The following is a 20,030-nucleotide window of genomic DNA, read 5'->3' on the forward strand; positions in this document are numbered from 1 at the left end:
TTTCAAAGAATGTCAGGAGCAATTACCTCATTTATACTAAATCTTTAAATGTGACAACTGTCAAAACAAAACAAAAGGAAAACAGCAGTGCCCATTTTCCTTACCTATATGTCCTACCTGCAAGAGACCACCTCCACCTGCCACCACCACCCCAAGTTAATAGAATTTTTTATGCAAATTGGCTTCGCACATGCACACATCAGAGAAAAAAAAACTTGCCAGCAGCTTGGAAGACGCCATCAGACACAGAATGACAGCACTACAGCTATCTGTGATGGTGACCCAGCATCCCAGCTCTTGCATTTGCTGTTCATCATGCCAGAGCTATGTGAGACGGTGCTTGAGGTGCCAAAGCCCCAGCGCCTTCACACTGCTGAAGCTACAAGCACAAGTACTTCACTGAAGTTGCACAATTTCTTTTCTAATCTAATGGGCACAGCAAACAGAGTAACTGTGGTTTGGAAGAAGGTGCCTCCATCCTTCCAAATGCTTCTGGGCTTGTTGACCTGTACAAGAGCATGTGAGAGAGGCAGAGAGGGGAACAGTCCTAAGCCACCAGTAATACTAATGATACATCACTCTGGTTGCTACACCGCTTGTATTCATCAAAGATGTACATGTGCCAAAAATGTACTAATTACTGCTTTCTTAAGATAATTTTTCCTGTCAGTATCTTCAGTTTGCATGATGGTTACTAGGAGCAGCAGCTGTCAAAACAGCAGCAGCAGTAACAGGCATCAGGAGTTTACCTGTGAACTTTTAGGCTACCTATGCCTGTTTTCTGCATTTATTCAAAAACTTGTAGTATTTCGCTGTCAAATGCTGCTTATTGACTACACTGAAAATAACCTAACAAATGGCTTACATTCTGCATTTAGACTTTCTGTATCGTAAGGATTATATTAACTAAGAAGCCTCAGCACCCAGCCATTTTCTAAATATAATCAACTCAGTAACTTGTCAACAGGAATTCTCTTTCCATGATTAAAATCAAGAAACTGTTTTTATCAGAGTAGATAACACAGAATCAAGTCTATTTTGTAGCACAGCACTGATCAAAGATAAAGCCAAGGGCAGGAAAACAGAAACTTCTCTCCCAAATAAAACAGCATCCTACTAAACACACATAGTTATTTGAGAATGTTCAGGTACTTCAGATAGTCATTTATATATATCACTTCAGAGCACTCATATAAAGTAACAGTTTGCTCTGTGAAGTCATACAGTAATATACAGTCCAAGTCTGTAAAGTGTCCTGCAGACCTGACCCCAAGCATGAATCAAGGTTTTTTTTCAAAGGTTTAGGTATTTCTGTCAACCAGCAAGAAATAACAAGCAACTGGTGATACAATTAATTGTTCATATGTCATATTTTAATATTGATACTCCAATGTAAAATCACCTGCTTTTAGTATTTCTCCAGTTTGCAGAAAATGCAAATAGACTTTCAGCTTTCCCTTGGCTGCTATTATTGAACGACTTCACCTCGTTTTGCCAGCCTCCATTTACTCACACTTACTCCCTACAGTCAATGGTGACTAATAAGGAAGGACTAATGAGCTTAATTCCCTCTTTCTTTCATGCTTTTAAACAAACAAAAGCCCATGCTTTCTTCCTTTTTTATTTTCAACAGCAGAAAAGGAAGGGAGCACCAGCAACCCAGGACCAGGCTAAGGACAGATGACAGAGTGGCAGATGGAAATCTAATCCCTAGCAACATTCTACCACCCCTACCCACCTCCCCTCTCCAATTCCCCCTTCCTCTCTTATTAAGACCCGCTGAAGCTGACACCCTGCCTCCAACACCTCCTCCCCTCCCATCCACAATAGCCAGGCAAGCCTGGGACCTCAAGAGTGGAGGCATAGGGACTGTGTACCTGAACACTGCAATTTCAAAGAGAATGGAGTGAGGAGAAAACGTACCCTGGCAAGAGGGGTAAAGTGAAAAGAGAAGTCAGGAGTGGGAGGTGAAGATGGATGCTTACTAATTTCTGAGTATATCAGGAGACTACCTATGAGCTTCCTGGCAGAATAGGGGAGCAAAAATTCCCTTTACAAGTAAAGTTGGTCAAATTAATTGGGAGGCTGGAAACAACTTTGTATAGAGTTAAGAAGCAAGTGTCGTAGACCAAGTGATAAAGGGTACATGGCAGCAAAATAATCTCCAGTTATACCAATGAAAACTTTTATTTCAAAACAGAGACTAGTATCTGTTATGCTTAATAGCTTTTTCACAATTCTGTAAGAGAGTTGTCAGGATCCTGAAACATAGAGGCTCGGGGAGGATGTGGGATAATATTTAAAACTTCATGCCATGCAAACATCTTGTCAAGCGGTCCTAATTTACACAGACATTTGTTAATGTACACAAGGAATAATAGGAGGCAATAGCCAGAAAGCAAGCCTGCTCCCACTCTGTGGGCCATGGCTCCACTGTGCTTGTGCCTGTCAATACACCGGGCCTCATTTTCATCTGAAATTGGTGTCATGCTGCAAAACGTAGTCATTCACTTTGAGAACTGCAATTATTGCTGTGCTCGCATGCAGCAAAGCACCATCTGGCCTGTTCACAATGCAGGCACAATGCAGGAAGAGCAAGAGCTGATGTAAATGGTTTTCCAGCAATTTTGAATTCCTCCATAAAAAGCAAGTACACATGGATATCAGTAATTGCTTACAGAATCAGGCCCTCTTAGATTTAAATGGAAGCTCAAAATCTTTTAATGAAACCTAGTATCATCTTCTGTTACGTAACAGTCAATATTTCAGGGACCTGAAGAATCACTGAATATTATAGTTTGTACATACTGGGATGCATTTCCAAACTTTTTGAAGAAATACGTGATTGGCATTCCCTCAGGCATGCTTAGGTTACAAGCGTATATTCCTATTTTTTAGTTTATTCAAACACACAAGGAAGTAATATGATTCCATGTAAATCTTCCCATAAAAAACTACACAGTTAGGAAGTGCTTACCCCTTTTTGCAACTATTAGCATTTAAATATACACGATCCAAGTGCTCAAGCTAGTATTTCAGCTATGCCTCTATGAACAGCAATAATAACATTTAAAATGAATAGCCTGTTACAGTCACAGAATGCATTACTGAGCATATACTGAATTAAGCTGGTCACACAGATGGCAGTTCCTCGTCTGTCTTTCCCTCCCCTCCACTTCGGAATGATATGAAATCAATAGTGATGTGATAACACTGGCAAAGGCACACTGAGAAGCACTAGTTTGGATACAGACTTTGGCAAGTTCCACACTAGAGTTTAGGCATGGATGAAGCAATTGCTTTGGCATCAAGAGCAACCCAAGGCACTAGCAAAGGCAATAACTTGGGAAAAGAGCTGCCACTGCATTAGTAGAAATCTCACAGAATTATTTCTTCCAAAGACGTCATCACCCCTTGCATTGAAATCTTGTAAAAATCACTGCTCTTGGCAAAGCCTGATGCCTTCTCAATCAGAACCAAGAAAGAAATACTCTGTGGACCTTGGATTTGCCCCAGATCAAAATGCAAGAGTACTTGGGAACAAGGTTTCAGTTTGGGGCCAAAACAATTACAATGTTTAGCAAAAAGCAAGTGACAATTCACTTACCAAGCTGCCACATTTTAACATATTGTTACATGGAATTAAACTTGCAAATTTCAGCATAGCTTTGCTGCAAAAGTGAAAAACAAGACAGTAAGGACTACAGACCACAGAATAAGTGCTTTATCTGAGAAAGCTTGTGTTCAAAATCCAACTGAAATGACTTACCCTGAGCCATCTGATGCCGTTACAAAATCATTGCACACAGCTCTTGAAGAAATGAGTCTTTAACTGAGTGACGAACCCTCACGTCAAATACCAGGGAACACGGATGAGCCCCCAGCTGCTGAAAAGCTGGAGCTCAAGGCTCAAGGGAAGAGAAGAAAGGAGAGAGGGACCCCGGGAGCTCTGGCTGTGCCAGCCTTTCTTTGTCCATAGAGAAAACGCAGTTAATGACTATTAAATCACAATACATGCCAAGGTACTCCAAAAGATCTCATTTGATAGAGGAAAGAAGCCAGCATTAAACTGAGAACAAGTACAACAAGGAACAGACTGGGAAAATGAATATGAATTTTAGAAAGACAGCATATTATTTGTTTCCAGAAGCACAGAGCAAGATGTTAGATACAGCAGGCATGTCCACCATTGTTCAGATGATGTCTTTGTTATGAAAGTAATTTAAGTTTTTGTGTAGAACATAATGTACAACCAGGATAGATAAATGAATTTCACATCACCCAACTGAATTGTCTGCAACTGGTGGTGATATAAAATTAAGGAAAACATTTCAGCGAGTATTTGCACATATTAGAATGCATCTATTTATGAAGACACATTGGAAGCTAGTAAAGTTATTTTAAAATCATTTTAAAATGTTAAGAAAATAGTACTTCTGAAGCAATGGCAACAGATCTGCTAAATGTCAGTGTGTTAACAGTGACAGGATAGAGTTGCTCACATTTTGCAGCAAGAAGACAGCCAGTGCATAGAGTCCAAAGGATGATTTATAAGTGTGCTCTGCTTTGGCCATAAAAGGAGCAGAGGAAATCTGATGGCCAGAAATAGAATAATTGTAAATTAACCCGGGGGGGGGGGGGGGGGGGGGGGGGGGGGGGCAGCAAAAATGCTAGAGAAGTACACAATACATGGAATGGTTAGTAAAAAGATGGGCAAGTAAAACCAAGGCCAAAGAATGGAATATCAAATTAAGATGTAGGGACACCGTGCAAAAGTGCTTGGTAAAAGATGATATGTAGCATGAACTGACTGCTGAGATCAAGGAAAATACTGTCTCTCTATGGAGGAAGAGCCAAGTTATTTCATCTTAATATCTTGGTCTACAAATTGAAAGCAAGGATGCCTACCCCCTCTCTTAGATAGGGAAACAGAGAATCAATCCATGTCCTGACAGAGCTTCGAACACTGCATGTGAAATCCTGGCTCAGCTGAAGACAGTGAGACTTTTAACGTTGACTTGAACACTGCTAGGATTTTATCTGCAATTTGCTTCTAAAAATGTTGGCTGTCATTACTTAAAGGGACTTTGAAGCCTTTATACTTACTCTCAGCTACTTCCCAAATCAAATTTGCTTAGTCTGTAAGTCAGAAAACAACCAGGGATGTGGGAATTTCGCTCCATTCTTCCTGCCTTGCCTATCACTGTTGTGAGCAAAGAATCAGGATTTGACCTGAACTGACAGTTTTGCTTTCTGTGTCAGCAGAGAAGCACTCAGTTCATTGTTACACAGCTAAGACAGATCTTAATGTTAGCACTAATACCGCAAAGAATTATATATGAAAAATGTTGAAGACTTCCAGACATAAAACGTTGGCATTTCTACATTGCAATTTTTCCTAGAATAGCTATTCTTTTCTATCTGCCACAGAGAGCTTATTAAAAAAAACACATAAATGAGACAGAATTAAAAATATACAAGATCATCAAGAAATATTTCATGCTATCATTATCCCTTTTATCAGGCATTTCAGAATGCAAAAGAAACTGTCAATATTAACACTATGAATCAAAGAACAATCATTCAGAAAAGCTGAAATTACAGACAAAACGCAAAGCAGTTTCCTGTATTAAACAACGATGCAAAATAACATTCTGCTGGCACTATTACCAGGAGATAACTTCATGCCAACATTGTGGCTTCTCCATATGTCAGTAAAGAAGACAGAAGTTGTTAGTGAAAAACTTCCAGTGTGCTTTACAGAAACTGGGTGGGAAAAGGGGGGAGGGAGGGGGGAAAGGAGGAAGGAAAAAATCCTAATAGATGCCAAAATCTGGAGTATATTACATCATGCTTTGATTATATTTACAAAGCATTAAGAGTTCAGAAATGTATGTAAAAGCAGTAACTGAGAGTTTCAGTGCTGGTATTTATCATCCAAATGTATGTTACGAGCAACAAGCAAAATTACTGTCTTGCTGTGGGGGAAGAATGCATCAGCCCATGCATTAGCATCAGCCACCAGGTTCTTGTTTCATGTGTCCCCATCATGATCAAATGGTTCTGCAGTCCCTTCTATCAAGACACTATCTGCTGTATTTCAAGTTTTACAAAGCTACGTTCTGTTATTTCAAGACACCGCAGCTAAAAGCATATCTAGACAGAAAAATGTGGCAGATTCTACCTCTGCCATTTAAGTCAATGCATTCTCAAGTCTTAAAATGTAGCTACCGTGTGACAGACTTTGATGACAATCGCAGCTGCTCACAAAACATCTGGAGTGAGAAGTGCCAAGTCAGAAACCAGTCTGTCTCTTTGGTTTGAAGGCAACGATAATGTCATCCTCTGGATTTACACCGACCTCATGCCTCAGCGTAGTGTGCAAAGTCCACGTGTTGTATGTAGTGACAGTTTTTAGAGAAGGCACACTACATGGTTCATTTCATGACTCATGTTACACCAGAGGCAGCAATGACTTCAGTATTGCTGCAAAGTTCCCCTTGGGGTGCCTGCAGCCTGCTCACCCACAAACTCCTTTGCAGCAGCAGATGCTTTCTAGCTTCCTCTTGCAGACCTGCTGACCTTGCTGTGTGCTGTAAGGCTGTGGCAGCAGTTAACCCCTAAAGTCTTCTTCTTGTATATTCGAGACAGAGAAATGCCTTAATTCCCTGACTGATTAAATAACTTCCACAAACATAAGGTATCAGCACCATCAATCAAAGCAGCTGGTAGTATTCGACCTAGCCCCAAAATTGGCATTATCTTGGAAAAGAAGGGACAGCTTTAACAAGCAATCACTTTAAGTACATATAACATAAAGGTACTTTAAATTCTAGTTACTTTAATTTAGATCTATCTAAAATATAGAAACTTTATTATTAAGTTTATTGATTAAGTCTCAGGATGAAAGAGAAAAATTCTGATGTGAAGTCACAGGAAGCTGGAGTTTCTTGGTGTTTTAATTAATCACAAAGTTTATTAATACTGATATTGTTTCATTCACAGACATACTTCAAATTCTAATGAGTACAATTTTCCCTGGGTTTTTTTTTTTTTGAATGTATGTAACTAATCAGACTGAAAGGGATCACATTTAGTGACTCACACAGAGACAATAATTTTCACATCTCTAGAAAGTTGAATTTCAATTTAGTATTAGTTCCAAAATGACAGGATCTGCTTTTCTCAGAAGCAAGCAAGACTTACTGTAAATGTAGTAGGAATTGGGCAACAAGTTAACAGAGAGTTAAAGATCTCAAAGCCATGAAATTCCTAGAGGTTTAATGAAATTCCACACCTGGACAGAGACTCAGCAAAAGACACAGAAAACTCAAAAGCTCCAACACCACTGACAGTGTTCAAGGGAAGAACCCCACTGGGGACATCATTGTGCAGACAGACACCTTTTCTGCTTGCCTGATGGGTAAGCACATATTTCCTGACCAGTAAGAGCGTGTCTAACTAGAAATGTGCAAAAGGTCAGGGTGGCTTTTGGCCAGACAAGCTCAAAAATACAAAGGGTACTGCAACAAGGAGTTTACAGATTTGGGAGGAGGTGGAAGAAACCAGGGAGGTCTGCAGGGAGATGGACAGAGGGGAAAATATGAGCACATGTGAGCAGAAGGCAGCCAGGGACAGCACCTCAAAAAACAGTGAGGGTCTCACATAGGATGTAACTCAGATCTGGAGTCATGGCAGTGGGCAGTTTAGAGCACTCGCGATAAGGAGGGTTAAGAGATCCCTCTAGTAAATTCTACTCACAGAATTCTTTATTTTAGTCCTCCCCCAAGCTGCCCACCATAAATTCCCCAGAAATTGCTATTACAGTTAGCAGTTTCAATTCAAATCAAGGGCTACGCCTGTGTTATCCAGACAATAAATAAAGACTATAGATGAAACACACAACTGAAACAGCTAATGAAAACAAAATAATCATAGGCTTTATCCTCATGATCACAAATATCCCATAACATTTAGCTGACCAATTGAGACACGTTGTCATTTCATTTTGATGATGCAGTCAGCTCCACACAACTGATCCATGTACTATGTGGGGACCTGCTGACAAAAGTGATGTCCTGCAAAGGCAGAAATGTCTGTCCATATGGAGCTCATTGCAAGAATGAGCCTCTCTTTACACTCCTGGTTGGATTTTTCACAAACCCTCATTAGCTGTTATAGAGTATTTGCAGGGATTTAATATTCTGAATCATAGAGCCAATTCCACTTTTACTGCTCTCCAAAGCATTGCTAATGTTCCACTGAAGACATTCCAGAGATTTAAGTACAAGGGGCATTTACTCCCTGTTGAAAAGATTTAAGTTTGTTTTTCAAACAATTCTTTCAAAAAGTTTAAATTAACATCTGTGTCATGTCTGAAATTCCTTATGTGGCTGTTTGATGTACAGTGACTTGTTTTGCACAACTCAATGGGACCAAAGTGTTTCACGGAAACAAAGATTTAGTGTTCCTTGTTTTATCATCATGTCACCGAAGATCATGTATCTGAAAATTTAAACTTATCAAGTTACTGACAGATTAAAATAAAAGCTTGTAGAATATGTTTGAGTTATAGGAATCCGTTTCCTAAAATGACATGACGCCAATAATCTCAATGCTTTTAAACTTATCTTAATCTTGGTTGTAAAATATTTCATATATGGAAGAAGTTATTCATTCAGCATTTAAAAGCTGCAGTTTAAAAATCTGCGTGGCAAAATATACCTCCCTGTAGATGTTACTAATCTAGAGCTGCTCAAGAAGACAGTTCAGGTGAAAAAACGAAAGCAAAACAATCAGAAAACTTTGAATTCAAGCATTAATAATTAACCAGTTGCTAGTAACAGCTTTACTGAATTGGAAAAACAAACTGTTAGCTGCATAGAAATTCACAATATTTTTACAACCCAGGTAGTACGAAATGGTGAACCTGAAAATTGTCTCTATTTCTCCAGGCAGAAAAGTCTTGTTGGCACTAGTTCAAGTTAATACAATAGGTCACAGAACATCACTGTTTCCAGTCCACTGTTTCAAAGGAAAATGGAAAAAAAAAAAATTAAAGAAAAAAGACTGCATCCTCAGAAGAAAAAGAAATCTAAGTGTTTTCATGTAGACAGCAAAACAGGACTCTAAAATGTTCATGCATGAGTACACTTCCCCCCCTACTCTTTTTCTTTAATCCTCTGGCATTATAGGGGTACTGCTCTCTCTGTTTGATAAGCACGTTTCGTCTAAATAGTTTTCTTGAGTTCCAGCTCACACACCTAATAAAACACACAGTGTTTCAGAGATGTGCCACTACTGTAAGAACAAACTGTACATTATATTTTTTGAAAATTCACATTTCATCATATGGTTGACAATTACATTTTAATATTGATGTCAACAGAAGCCCATGAAAATGCACACCTAGACTCTCTACTTTGGAATTTTAAGCTCCTCATGACTTGGTAATAAGACTCTCCCTAGCACCATTTTTGCTTTGTTTGTAATATAGAATATTGTCTTTTTTTTTTTTCCTCTCAGAAAACTCCCAGTATGGTCAGCAGCGCTAAAATTAAAAAAAAAACCAAAACACAAAACCAAACCAAACAACAAACACCCAAAGATGCTTTATCAAAACCTAAGACTGCCTTAGATACTAAGGAATTAGCAAAATGAATGTACTATTGATACATTAACACAATTTTATTGCTTCCTCTGTGAAAAATATGCAAGCATTTTCATTACGAATGAAAATATACACATGAAGGAGAGCAAGAGAAGGAACTGAAGAGGAAAGCACAGGCACTGCGGAATGCCTCTGAATAAAAGGTGATAGTTAAGTGATTGACATTCCATATAACTTAAGAGAAAGAAAAATCAGACTCTGGGTGATAAATACTGGGATAAGGAGAGGAGAACCTCACAAAGCAAATGCTAGAATGGGATTTCTGCTTTTCACTGTCAGCCTTATTCCTCAAACAGCACTGGCTGCCAGCTCACAGAAGGATGAGATGAGTGCCAGAGCTGTGCGTGGCAGCAGCAAGAGCAGGGACAGGCAGCAGGCTGGGACACCCCCTCTCTCCGGCAGCAACAAGCTGTTCAGTCTGTTCAAGCTGCCGCCTCGATCTTCACCCTACGAGTCCGCTCTAAGTCAGGCTTAATAAACCCTCCTTCTGTTTTCCTACACATTGTCTTTAGTGCTGGTGATTACTATGAGCAAAGTGAAAATGGTGGGCAAGGGTGCAGGGCTTGCTAAAACAGATTAGAGCAGCACTGAGAAGATCAGACGCACTCAGGGGGAATACTCTCCCCAGGAAGATGCCTCAGGAAAGGGAGAGATAGGAACACATCATTCCAGTCCGATGAAAGCCTCTCAGGTGGTGCCTTTGCTGCTCCTGGAATAGACCTCCCTAGTCATTAACAGGAATATGTTTCAGTATAAGCTTTCCCTTACTCAGTTAACACAGTCTCACTCATCTTAAAATTGTATTAATGATGTTAACAAACTATAAACAAACAACCTGAAACCAGGTGAGGTCTTTGGCATATGCTCTGTAGATGTTCATGTCATACCCAAACTGAAGTTAAATGTGACCAAGAAGAGGTGCTTCTCAGAGAGAGGTACTTCCAGGGGGTTCAGTCTCTGCACCTTACTCATGCAGCTGAACTATTATCTTGCGAACGCTAAAAATAAATTTGCTTTCAGATAAAGCTCTAGGTTGTAAAATTCAAACACACAAAGAAAAGTTCAGAAAGACAGAATTGGAAATATTATATTATCATAAAGAGAGCTCATGTTTGAAGTTTAAAGAGAAAAGTTCACATATTTTGTGTTTCTTGCCTGGAAGGGATCAGATCAAGATTAGCAGCTGGGTAATGTGAGAGCTTGAGTACATGTATATCGACTCTGCTATTAAATTTAAACGAACTGCAGCATTTTGGTTTAAAGAAAGAAAGTCTGCTTGCTGTTCCATCTTTTCTGAAATTCTTTAACCTTCTTCTACTACAATATTTAAAAATTACTAATCCTGCTCAGGTTTTCTTTTCTTTGAGCTGCAGAGTGTCAGTGATGTCTTATGATGCAATCCAATTACCCTTACTTTTTCTGAATGTTTAAAAAGCTTATTCATCAAAAACAATCACACAGCTAAGCAACAGGACTTTACTAAGCTTGTTTAGACCACATCAATCCACATTTATTAAGGCCCTTCATTAACTCTTACTGATCCCTTGGCTGGATCTATCCGTCAGCTCTGACAAAGCCATGCAATTTTAGTTGAGTGCTCCGGATTTTCCCAGGAATAAAGTTTGCTCCAAAAAATGCAGCTAATTGTACAAGTTGTCTTGCTAAGCCATCTCGATCCAATTTCCAAACCGCAGTAGATCAAAACTGAGACTTCACTTCCCAGACTCCTTGGGTGGAAAAGCAGCTTGGCTGGCCCTCAAGCAGCCACAGGTGAGGAAGACCACAGGGCTACATCTGAAGGGACAATTTCTGCTAGCTCAGAGCCAGATAAAAACAAACAAAACCCAGCTTCGACTGCTTAAGCTCTACATTTAGAGTTATTCTTCCTGTCAAGAACAATTATCTATTCCCTATCTACAATGAACAGACACATGTGCTTACACATTCACACATACTTTTTACAGTTTGGACATTTTTAATGGGTTTGTAACTGCAGGTAGTGTTGATACACATACTAGGGAATTTTGACAGGACTGATAAAATGTTCGAAATCTGATTTTAAGTCACCCTGGAGGATACATTAAATCTTGCTAAAAGGAAGCTAGCTAAATGGGGAAGAAGCTAAGAGAGTTAAATCTTTCCAGGCAGTATGGTAAACAGAGATACCACACTGCAGGCTAGGAGCAAACACATGCCACATTGCAAAAATAAAAAAAAAATTTGATAAAGTGGAAAAGGAAGCCAGTGTAGCTGAACAGCAGGGTATGAGAAGCTATCAGCAGCAAGAAAACATCCTTCTGGAAGCCAGAGAAGTCCAAATGAAGGAAGTAGAAAAACTCATGAGGTACTGCAGGTTAAATGGGAAAATAATAATAATTAAAAAAAAATAATCCAAAGCAAACTCAAACCACGATAAGGCAAGCCAAAAGACAGCCTGGAAAATGCCTGCTGGAAGAGACCAGAATGAACAGCAAAGCCTGCCAGTCTGGCCAATAAATAATCAATCAAGGGATAAAAGCAGCAGTTAGAGCAGAAAAGAACCCAGCGTTTTGAGCTCTACATATAGAGAACTCAGAGCTTGGAGAAGCTCTAATGTCAGAACATTTCTTTATAAAGGACTGATTGGATCATTCGTTTCAAGCAGAGTCTTCAGTGGAAGAGGTTAGAGAATGAACATATGAACATACGAACAATAACAATTTGTACAGATCAGACGACATCTATGAAAGTGCACCTAAGGAACTCATGGATCAAAACCAGTATGGACGTAGCTCTTAAAACTGCTGGTGACAAGTTCAAAAGTCAGTGAAAAAGATATCTTTTCACATAACACATTCAAACTCTGGAACTTTTTGACACAGAACGTTCCAAGAATGTACATGAGTCCACAGAACAACTAACAAATTCATGAAATGAAATGAAATATAAAAATAAAGTATACCTATTAAACTTAAGAATCTAGTTCTTAGTTTCAGGACTTTCCTAAATCACAGATTTCTGGATGCCAATAGAATATTCTGCAGAAGTTTGCTCTGTGTGTTCATTCCACTCTTACACCCTCTCCCTCAGCATTTGCTAGTGGCTGCAGGTAGGAAGACGACACAGTTGTAGCTAAGCCTGTCACCAACACTGCACAGCTCTTTCTACACCAACACAGAATCATCAAATCCTAGAATGGTTTGGGTTGGAAGGGACCTTAAAGATCATCGAGTTCCAAGCCCCCTGCCATGGGCAGGGCCACCTTCCACAGGACCAGATTGCTAAAAGCCCCATTCAACCTGGTCTTGAACACCTCCAGGGAAGGGGCATCTGCTTTTCTGGACAACCTGTTCCAGTGCCTCACCACCCTCACAGTAAAAAACTTCTTCTTAATATCTAATCTACCCTCTTGCAGCTGAAAACCACTACCCCTTGTCCTACCACTGCCTTCCTGATAAAAAGCCCCTTCCCAGCTTTTTTGTAGACCCGCTTTAAGTACTGGAAGTCTGCTATAAGGTCTCTCTTGTCTAGGCTAAACAAGCCCGACTCTCCCAGCCTGTCCTCATAGGGGTGGTGTTCCAGCTGTCTGCTTATCTTCGTGGCCCTCCTCTAGAAATGCTCTAACAGATCTATGTCTTTCCTGTGCTCAGGACTCTAGAACTGAATGTAGTACTCTGGGTGGGGTCTCACAAGAGTGCAGTAGAGGGGGGAAAATGACCTGCTGGTCACACTACTTTTGCTGCAGCCCACAATACAGTTGGATTTCTGGGGAGCAAATGTACACTGCCAGCTCATGTTGAACTTCTCATCCACTAACGCACAAAGTCCTTCTCCTCAGGGCTACTCTCAATCCATTCTCTGCACAGCCTGTATTTGTGCTTGGGATTGTCCCAACCCAGGTGCAGCACCTTGCACTTGGCCTTGTTGAACTTCATGAGGTAAGGACAGGTCCATCTCTCAAACCCCTCAAGGTCCCTCTCGACCACATCCCTTCGCTCCAGCACATCAACTGCACCACATAACTTGCTGCTGTTGGCAAACTTGCTGAGGGTGCACTCAATCCCACTGCCCATATTTCTGACAAAGACAAACCAACACTATAACAATAACAATCCCTACGGAATGCCATTCGTCACTGGTCTCCATTTGGACACTGAGCCATTGACAACAACTCTTTGAGCACAACCATTCAGTCAATTCATCAAGTGGTCCATCCGTGAAATCCATGTCTCTCCAATTCAGAGATATGATTGTCATGCAGGACAGTGCTGAGTCCAGGCAAATGACGTCATTTACTCTTCTCATATCCACCAACGTTGTATCCCCACCACAGAAGGCCACCAAATTCATCAGGCATGATTTGCCCTTAGTGAAGCCATGCTGGCAGTCACCAGTCTTGTCCTTACTTTCCACGCACCTCAGCAGAGTTTCCAGGAGAATGTACTTCATGGACAGAGTTGAAGTACGGAGTTGAGACTGACCAGTCTTGAGTTCCCTGGTTCTTCCTTGTTTCTGTTTTTAAAAGTGGGGATTATAGTTCCCCTTTTGCAGTCACTGTGAACTTCACCGGACTCCCAGAACTTCTCAAACATGACAGATAGTGGCTTAGAAACTTCACCTGCCGGTGCCCTCAGGACCTGCGGATGCACCTCATCAGGTCCCACGGACTTGTGCACCTTCAGGTTCCTTAGGTGGTCTCAAAGCTGATCATCTCCTATAGTGGGTGTTTCTTCGTTCTCCCAGTCCCTGTCTTTGCCTTCTGCAACACACTATAGCCACTGCTCTGGGTGCTGTGATTTAGCTCACTGTCCAGCACGGCAAAATATCTTCCAGTGACTGCGAAGAGGGAAAAATGGCCACTAGACCATATTACAGGAATATTGTTTGTTCCCCGTCACACTTTCTCAGCTCACCTACCTTCTCCTGCATTAATTTTACTCCTTCCAAAGACAGAGATAGAAGGAAGAATATGAGCAAGGTATTTTGAAAAACTGATGCTAAGGGTTAGAGTAGTTATACCTACTCATACTGGTACCACTGCAAGGCTGATTTCTATTTTCTTCTTACTAAGGCTGTCCAAAGAAAAATTATCCCTGACAATATAAACCCAAGAGGATGACTACTTACCAGCACTTCTATTTTGATTCCCATTTGCACTGATGGGAACTTTACACTGGTCTGACAGGTCAGCTAGACATGGAACTTAATTTCTTTTGCAAAACTTAAAGCCAGACTCTCCAGTAGTGCAACCCTGCTGAATTTCCCCAAGGTTTAGATCCTTAGGAGCACAGATTACAAAGCCTGGCATGTTTATTGGGCAGGAGTAGGGCTGTTTTGGGAGCAGAAGTGGGAACGATATGAAGACAGACCGACCTAAAATTTGGTTTGGTTTCAAGTAATACTCCCGCCACAAAACTCTATTTCTCAGTATTTACGAAAGTTAGTCCAGGCCTGAAGGTGAGTTTCTCATTCCTTCTTAGAGCTCCATCAAAACGAGAGCTGGCATCTCCCATTACATGGACTGCAGGCTCCAATAAATCATAGGATACAGTAAACTGAGCTGACTGCTGAGTCTTACCCACAAGATCGTATTTCTTCCAGTCTGTCACAACCTGGCAGGTAATCAGAAAGAAAATGTCCTTGCTCCTGTGCTTATGGGAGCCTTAGATATACAAAGAATCCCAAAGTCGTTCCTATTTGACATCACACAATCATACTCAGTATCTGCAAGCAAGTTAAACATATTCACAGTGGGGAAAAGTCTGTTAAAATAAAATACGCAAATGTTTTCAGGCTTGCATGTCGCTGATGCTTCAGAAAGGTTTTGTGCATCCACAATGTTTCTTCTTTCAAGGGTAGTAGGGGACACGTACCTCAGCAGCTGCTATTCCAAATGGTACTCAATAGCCTCAGAAATGAACAGCAACAACTTCTTTAAGTACATACCAATGAAAAAAACTGTTGTTAAATGTTTACTAGAGAACAGACTGATCATCAAGAATGAAGAAAATCAGTATCAGACTAAGTAACTGTCTGAACGTAAATCTAGGATAACACTGTTCACACAATTAATGTTAACTTGCAGTTACTTAACTGGTTTAGGCATAAATCTACCTAACGCCAAGCCTGAGCATAGCAAAGCTTTACATCTGGAGGAGAAGAGTACATGCCAGAAAGGAGCAGAAAAACAGAAAGAAGTAGATCTAAATTCTACTGAGACAAAGCATATCCTAAATTGATTCTAGAACAAGAACCAAAAATATATAAAACAAATCTGTGACACACTATTACAAAACAAAATAAGGTAAACTGTACTAAGGGAGGAGTGGGGGAGAAGCCCTAAATACATCCCTTGTATGGGTCAAAGCTTCAAATAAGGTCCAAGGTGGAACTCAATTCATTCTCTAATGAACTGCAAATGTCTCCTGAAAAATCTCCTAGTTTTACTCCATGTTGATTTTAATTTTAGTCCTTGGTAACAGCTGACTGGTTCCATATTCCTGCCCAATTTCTTCCCAGTTATGGAACAGGTGTGAAAGGTAGTTAAGTATTTACAGAATGATGAAAAAAGATTTTTTTAAAAAAAGTCCTACTATTATTAACTTCTTTATTATTTTTACATATCCAGTACTTTTGAAGTTAACTTACTTACACATCCTAGTCAGTGATGGAGTTTCTTTCTATAAAACACCCTGTTCAGATGAATTTGTGTACACTTAAGTTCTCTAGACACTCTGGATGCTTTCAATCAATACACTACTGCCAGGAGTCAGTGTGCAGTTTTCTAAAGTGGCATAAAAGGTGAAACTGAAAGCCTTTTCCTGTAAAGTGAAAGTAAATTACAGCACTCAATTACACTTACAATCATTTTATATTGAGTTTTTTTCTCCTTTAATTTTTGAGAAGTCTGTTTTGATAAGCTTATTATGCATATTGATAAGACAGATCAATTATTTTAAAAAGTCAGCCTCAACCAGACTCCCCCTCATTTTCACCACTTAGGCTACAGTACTTGCCAATAACTGTGAATAATATAAATTTTAAATTACACTCTTCAGTGAATATATTTATTACTGTCACATCTGAGCAAGAGAAAGCAATTTCAATACTAAGTGATGGCACATGCTCATCAAACCAATAGAGATCAAAGGATCTGAAACAAATACAAGACAGATAAGGCTTTCATGAGCCAAAGTCCTCTGCAGCAATTCTTTTAAGACAATGTGCCTCCTCTTTCTTAGTTAACAGAATTAAAGAAGATACAGCTCTTGGGGGGTGAGAGTCAAATTCTTGCTACTTTCCTAATTATTCTCATTCCTATTATTTTCTTAAACAAATGTACACATCTTTTGATACATGGAATTAGTAACAGCACGCCAATTCTTCACCATTGTGCCTGTAGGTTACACCCATGATCCCCTTGATTCTGGCATTCCTCAAGTTAAGATTATGGGGCACCAAAATGTCATTTATTCTATATTTATACAGCTAACAACCTCCCTGTGGCCTTTTCATGCAATTTTTATATAAATGTATGTCAGCATAAATGAAACAATAGTAATTATAATATCCCATTCATAACATTCAGCAACACAGACCTCCAACCCTGACTGCACCTCTCATGTGAATGATATGAATGCTTCTAACTAATAAAGACTTATCTTTATCTTCATGTCGTTTCATGCTTTCCTAGTTTAATCATCAAGGGATCAGCTTCTGTGCTAAACAACACCAAACTAAATAAGAGAAGAAAGAAAATTTTGAAAATGGAAGGTTCAGGTTTAAGTTTCCGATGTCAAGAATGCATTATGTCTCTGAAAAAAAAAGCAGCAACAAGCTTTCAAGAACACACTACGCTGAAAGGAAAAGGAAAGCAAAGAGAAGCCTAGCATTACTGAACAATTGAGCATAATTAATGCTGTATTTCTACACTTTTCAAGTCAATGATCTACATTACCATAACCTTAACTGAATAGTGTTCAGGTATAGCTGTTCCAGAATAACTATTCCATAATATTTCCATGTCCGAAAAATTCATTTTCATTATAGCTCTTAAGACATTTTAAAATAGTTTTTATGTGCAAACAAGCATATATATATACATATATATAACCTGTATACATCCACCAGATTTCGTAATTATAAAAGAAACGACACAGTATGCATTGATTTCTTAAGTTGTCAGTGCTTAAGGATTTTCTGTTACATTAATCATTAAAAATAATGCACTTAACTTAACTTTGGGTTTGCACTTAAAATTCAGTTTTTCAAGTTTATCTTTAAAATCAATGGTATAGAGCAATTTAATGGACTTAGCAGGAGAATTTTTTGTTCTTTCTTGGAGCTTATTGAATGAACTAACCCATCACTTCCAAAAGGAAATAAAACAACCATTTCGCACTACACAATGGCACTACCCAGCAGTGCTCCCCAACAACACCTCCATAAAACCTCTTCATTTTGTGTTCACAATGTTTTTCAAACTGCAGGAGAAATCACTCAAACTGCTATATGGAAAGCCACCACAGTGGTCACTCCAGGTGCTGCATCGATAGAAATGCAGCTCTCAGAGAGTTCCATAAAAGGGAGAAACATCCTATCCCAGAAGTCTTCTGGTATCATGCAAGCACTTAAAATGCGACCATAGCATGTGAAGATTCTTCACTTTGACTGACAACTGTTGGTTCAACCAGAGGAAAAAAGGCTATTACCAAATTTTTCACAGCAAACAACTGATGCTTTCAGGTACGCCTTAGAGCTCTTCTGCTTGTGTGCTCAATCACAAACACCAAACGCCTGAACCCAAAACTCAACATTTTGTAACAGACCATCAATGCACCTTGGGCTTTTCTCTCCCACATGCTGGGATGTACAGATCTGCTATGAAAATGACCAGTGGTTCCACATTAAAAATCCTTCCCCAGTTAACTAACATGGTCTGATCCAGCAACCCGCTTTGTAAGGAGCTCAGGATCCTGTACTCTTCTCTCTATATAGCCTAAATAAAACCATTTATTTTTCTTGTCCATAGATTCTCGCCAATCTGACATCTACTTACCTCCGTCCTCCAGTTGATACATTTTATTTCTCAAGGGTTTACCGATTTAATGCTGTTTTTAGTGTCACAATGGAAGAGGAGAAGAAAGCGTGCCTGTCAATCACTATTTCCATAGCTTTAATTTCTCTCCCAGCCCACTCAGGAGCATTGAAGTTTCATTCACAGCAGCCACCCCTATTTAAGTCATTGTTTACACTTATTCTCTGAATTTAAGCAAAATTTCCAACATACACCAATATGTTAGACACAAATGAGCACGAGGAAGCTTAGAATTGAAATCTGTTGAACTGAAATTTGAAGCTTGAAGCTAAGAATTGAAATTTGAATCTTTCCATTTTTGTTAAGACATCAAAGGGTTCAATATTCTCTCAGTAGCTAAGTTCGTCAACACAAACCAATCTAGCCACAAGCTCGAGATTGCAAAATAAAACAAATACAGAGCTATCACAGCATGATGCTAAAAGCTGTCCATCATCTTGGTTTGCCTGGCAGGAGATCAGGAGTTATGGAAAGTATGCTCTCTCAAGAAGCAGGTATTTATACAAATTATGTATAATTTAAGCCTTGTACATAATCCTTTGAAATTCATCACCAATGAATTGACATGTTCTCTCTCTATATATATCTGCTGTAAATGCACTGAATATTAAATGTTGTGTACGAGCACTTGGAAGAGGGGAGGTTTACTATGTAGCCTATAATAATTTGCCCCATCATAACAGCAGATGCTGCTTTAATGGAAACTGCATAAAAATACTCAGATAAGCAACTACCCAGTCCTGCAAGGTGGTGATTTACTACTTCAATGCAGTGGGAACAGAAAGTAGCAAGCAGCTTGGAGGGTCAAGACTTAATACCTTGTGCTTATAAAGGGTTTTCTTTTGAAAAAAAAAACCACAACCCAATCATACTCTTTTATAAATAATTAATTCAGCTGTATAATACTTCTGTGCTCTACAGAAATTTGATTGCTACATTCAGGTTTTTGGTAAAGCCTCAAACCTTAGAACTCTGAGGAACTTTATACAAAAAAACTCTGCTCTGGCTCTTAAAAGTTCATTAATTGATAGCCTTAGTATTGGAATAAAAAAAAATTTAAAATGTTCTAGCTGTAGATGGATCATAAGTCCAGCTGGGTCATATGTTCATAAAGCAAAAGAGAAGAAGGAAAAAGCTTTTCAACCAAAGGAAGGGAGTTAGAGACAAATCTTTGTACTATCCTATTTAGCACCCCATTAGTAAGATTTTTCTATCACGTCTCCTTGCAACATAGGTGTGGGGTTTAGTTTTGTTTTTAACTTGCAAAACAGGAAGTCAACATCC

General features: G+C 39.4%; 1 protein-coding gene across 2 annotated transcripts in view; it reads right to left on the reverse strand.

Annotated features, from left to right (window-relative positions):
- Window positions 1-20,030, reverse strand: part of CHN2 (chimerin 2) — a 167,768-nt gene that overhangs the window by 138,184 nt on the left and 9,554 nt on the right. The window contains exon 1 of one of the 2 annotated variants that reach the window (XM_054057529.1): window positions 3,770-3,794. The exons of the other annotated variant lie outside the window; for it this stretch is intronic. Coding sequence (XP_053913504.1) covers window positions 3,770-3,779 — 10 coding nt within the window. The 5' untranslated portion in view covers window positions 3,780-3,794. Of the gene's footprint in view, window positions 1-3,769; window positions 3,795-20,030 lie in introns of those variants that run through there. 2 annotated transcript variants of the gene reach the window in all.

Source organism: Cuculus canorus, chromosome 2 (genome assembly GCF_017976375.1).
Source record: "Cuculus canorus isolate bCucCan1 chromosome 2, bCucCan1.pri, whole genome shotgun sequence".
NCBI classification, from domain to species: Eukaryota; Metazoa; Chordata; class Aves; order Cuculiformes; family Cuculidae; genus Cuculus; species Cuculus canorus.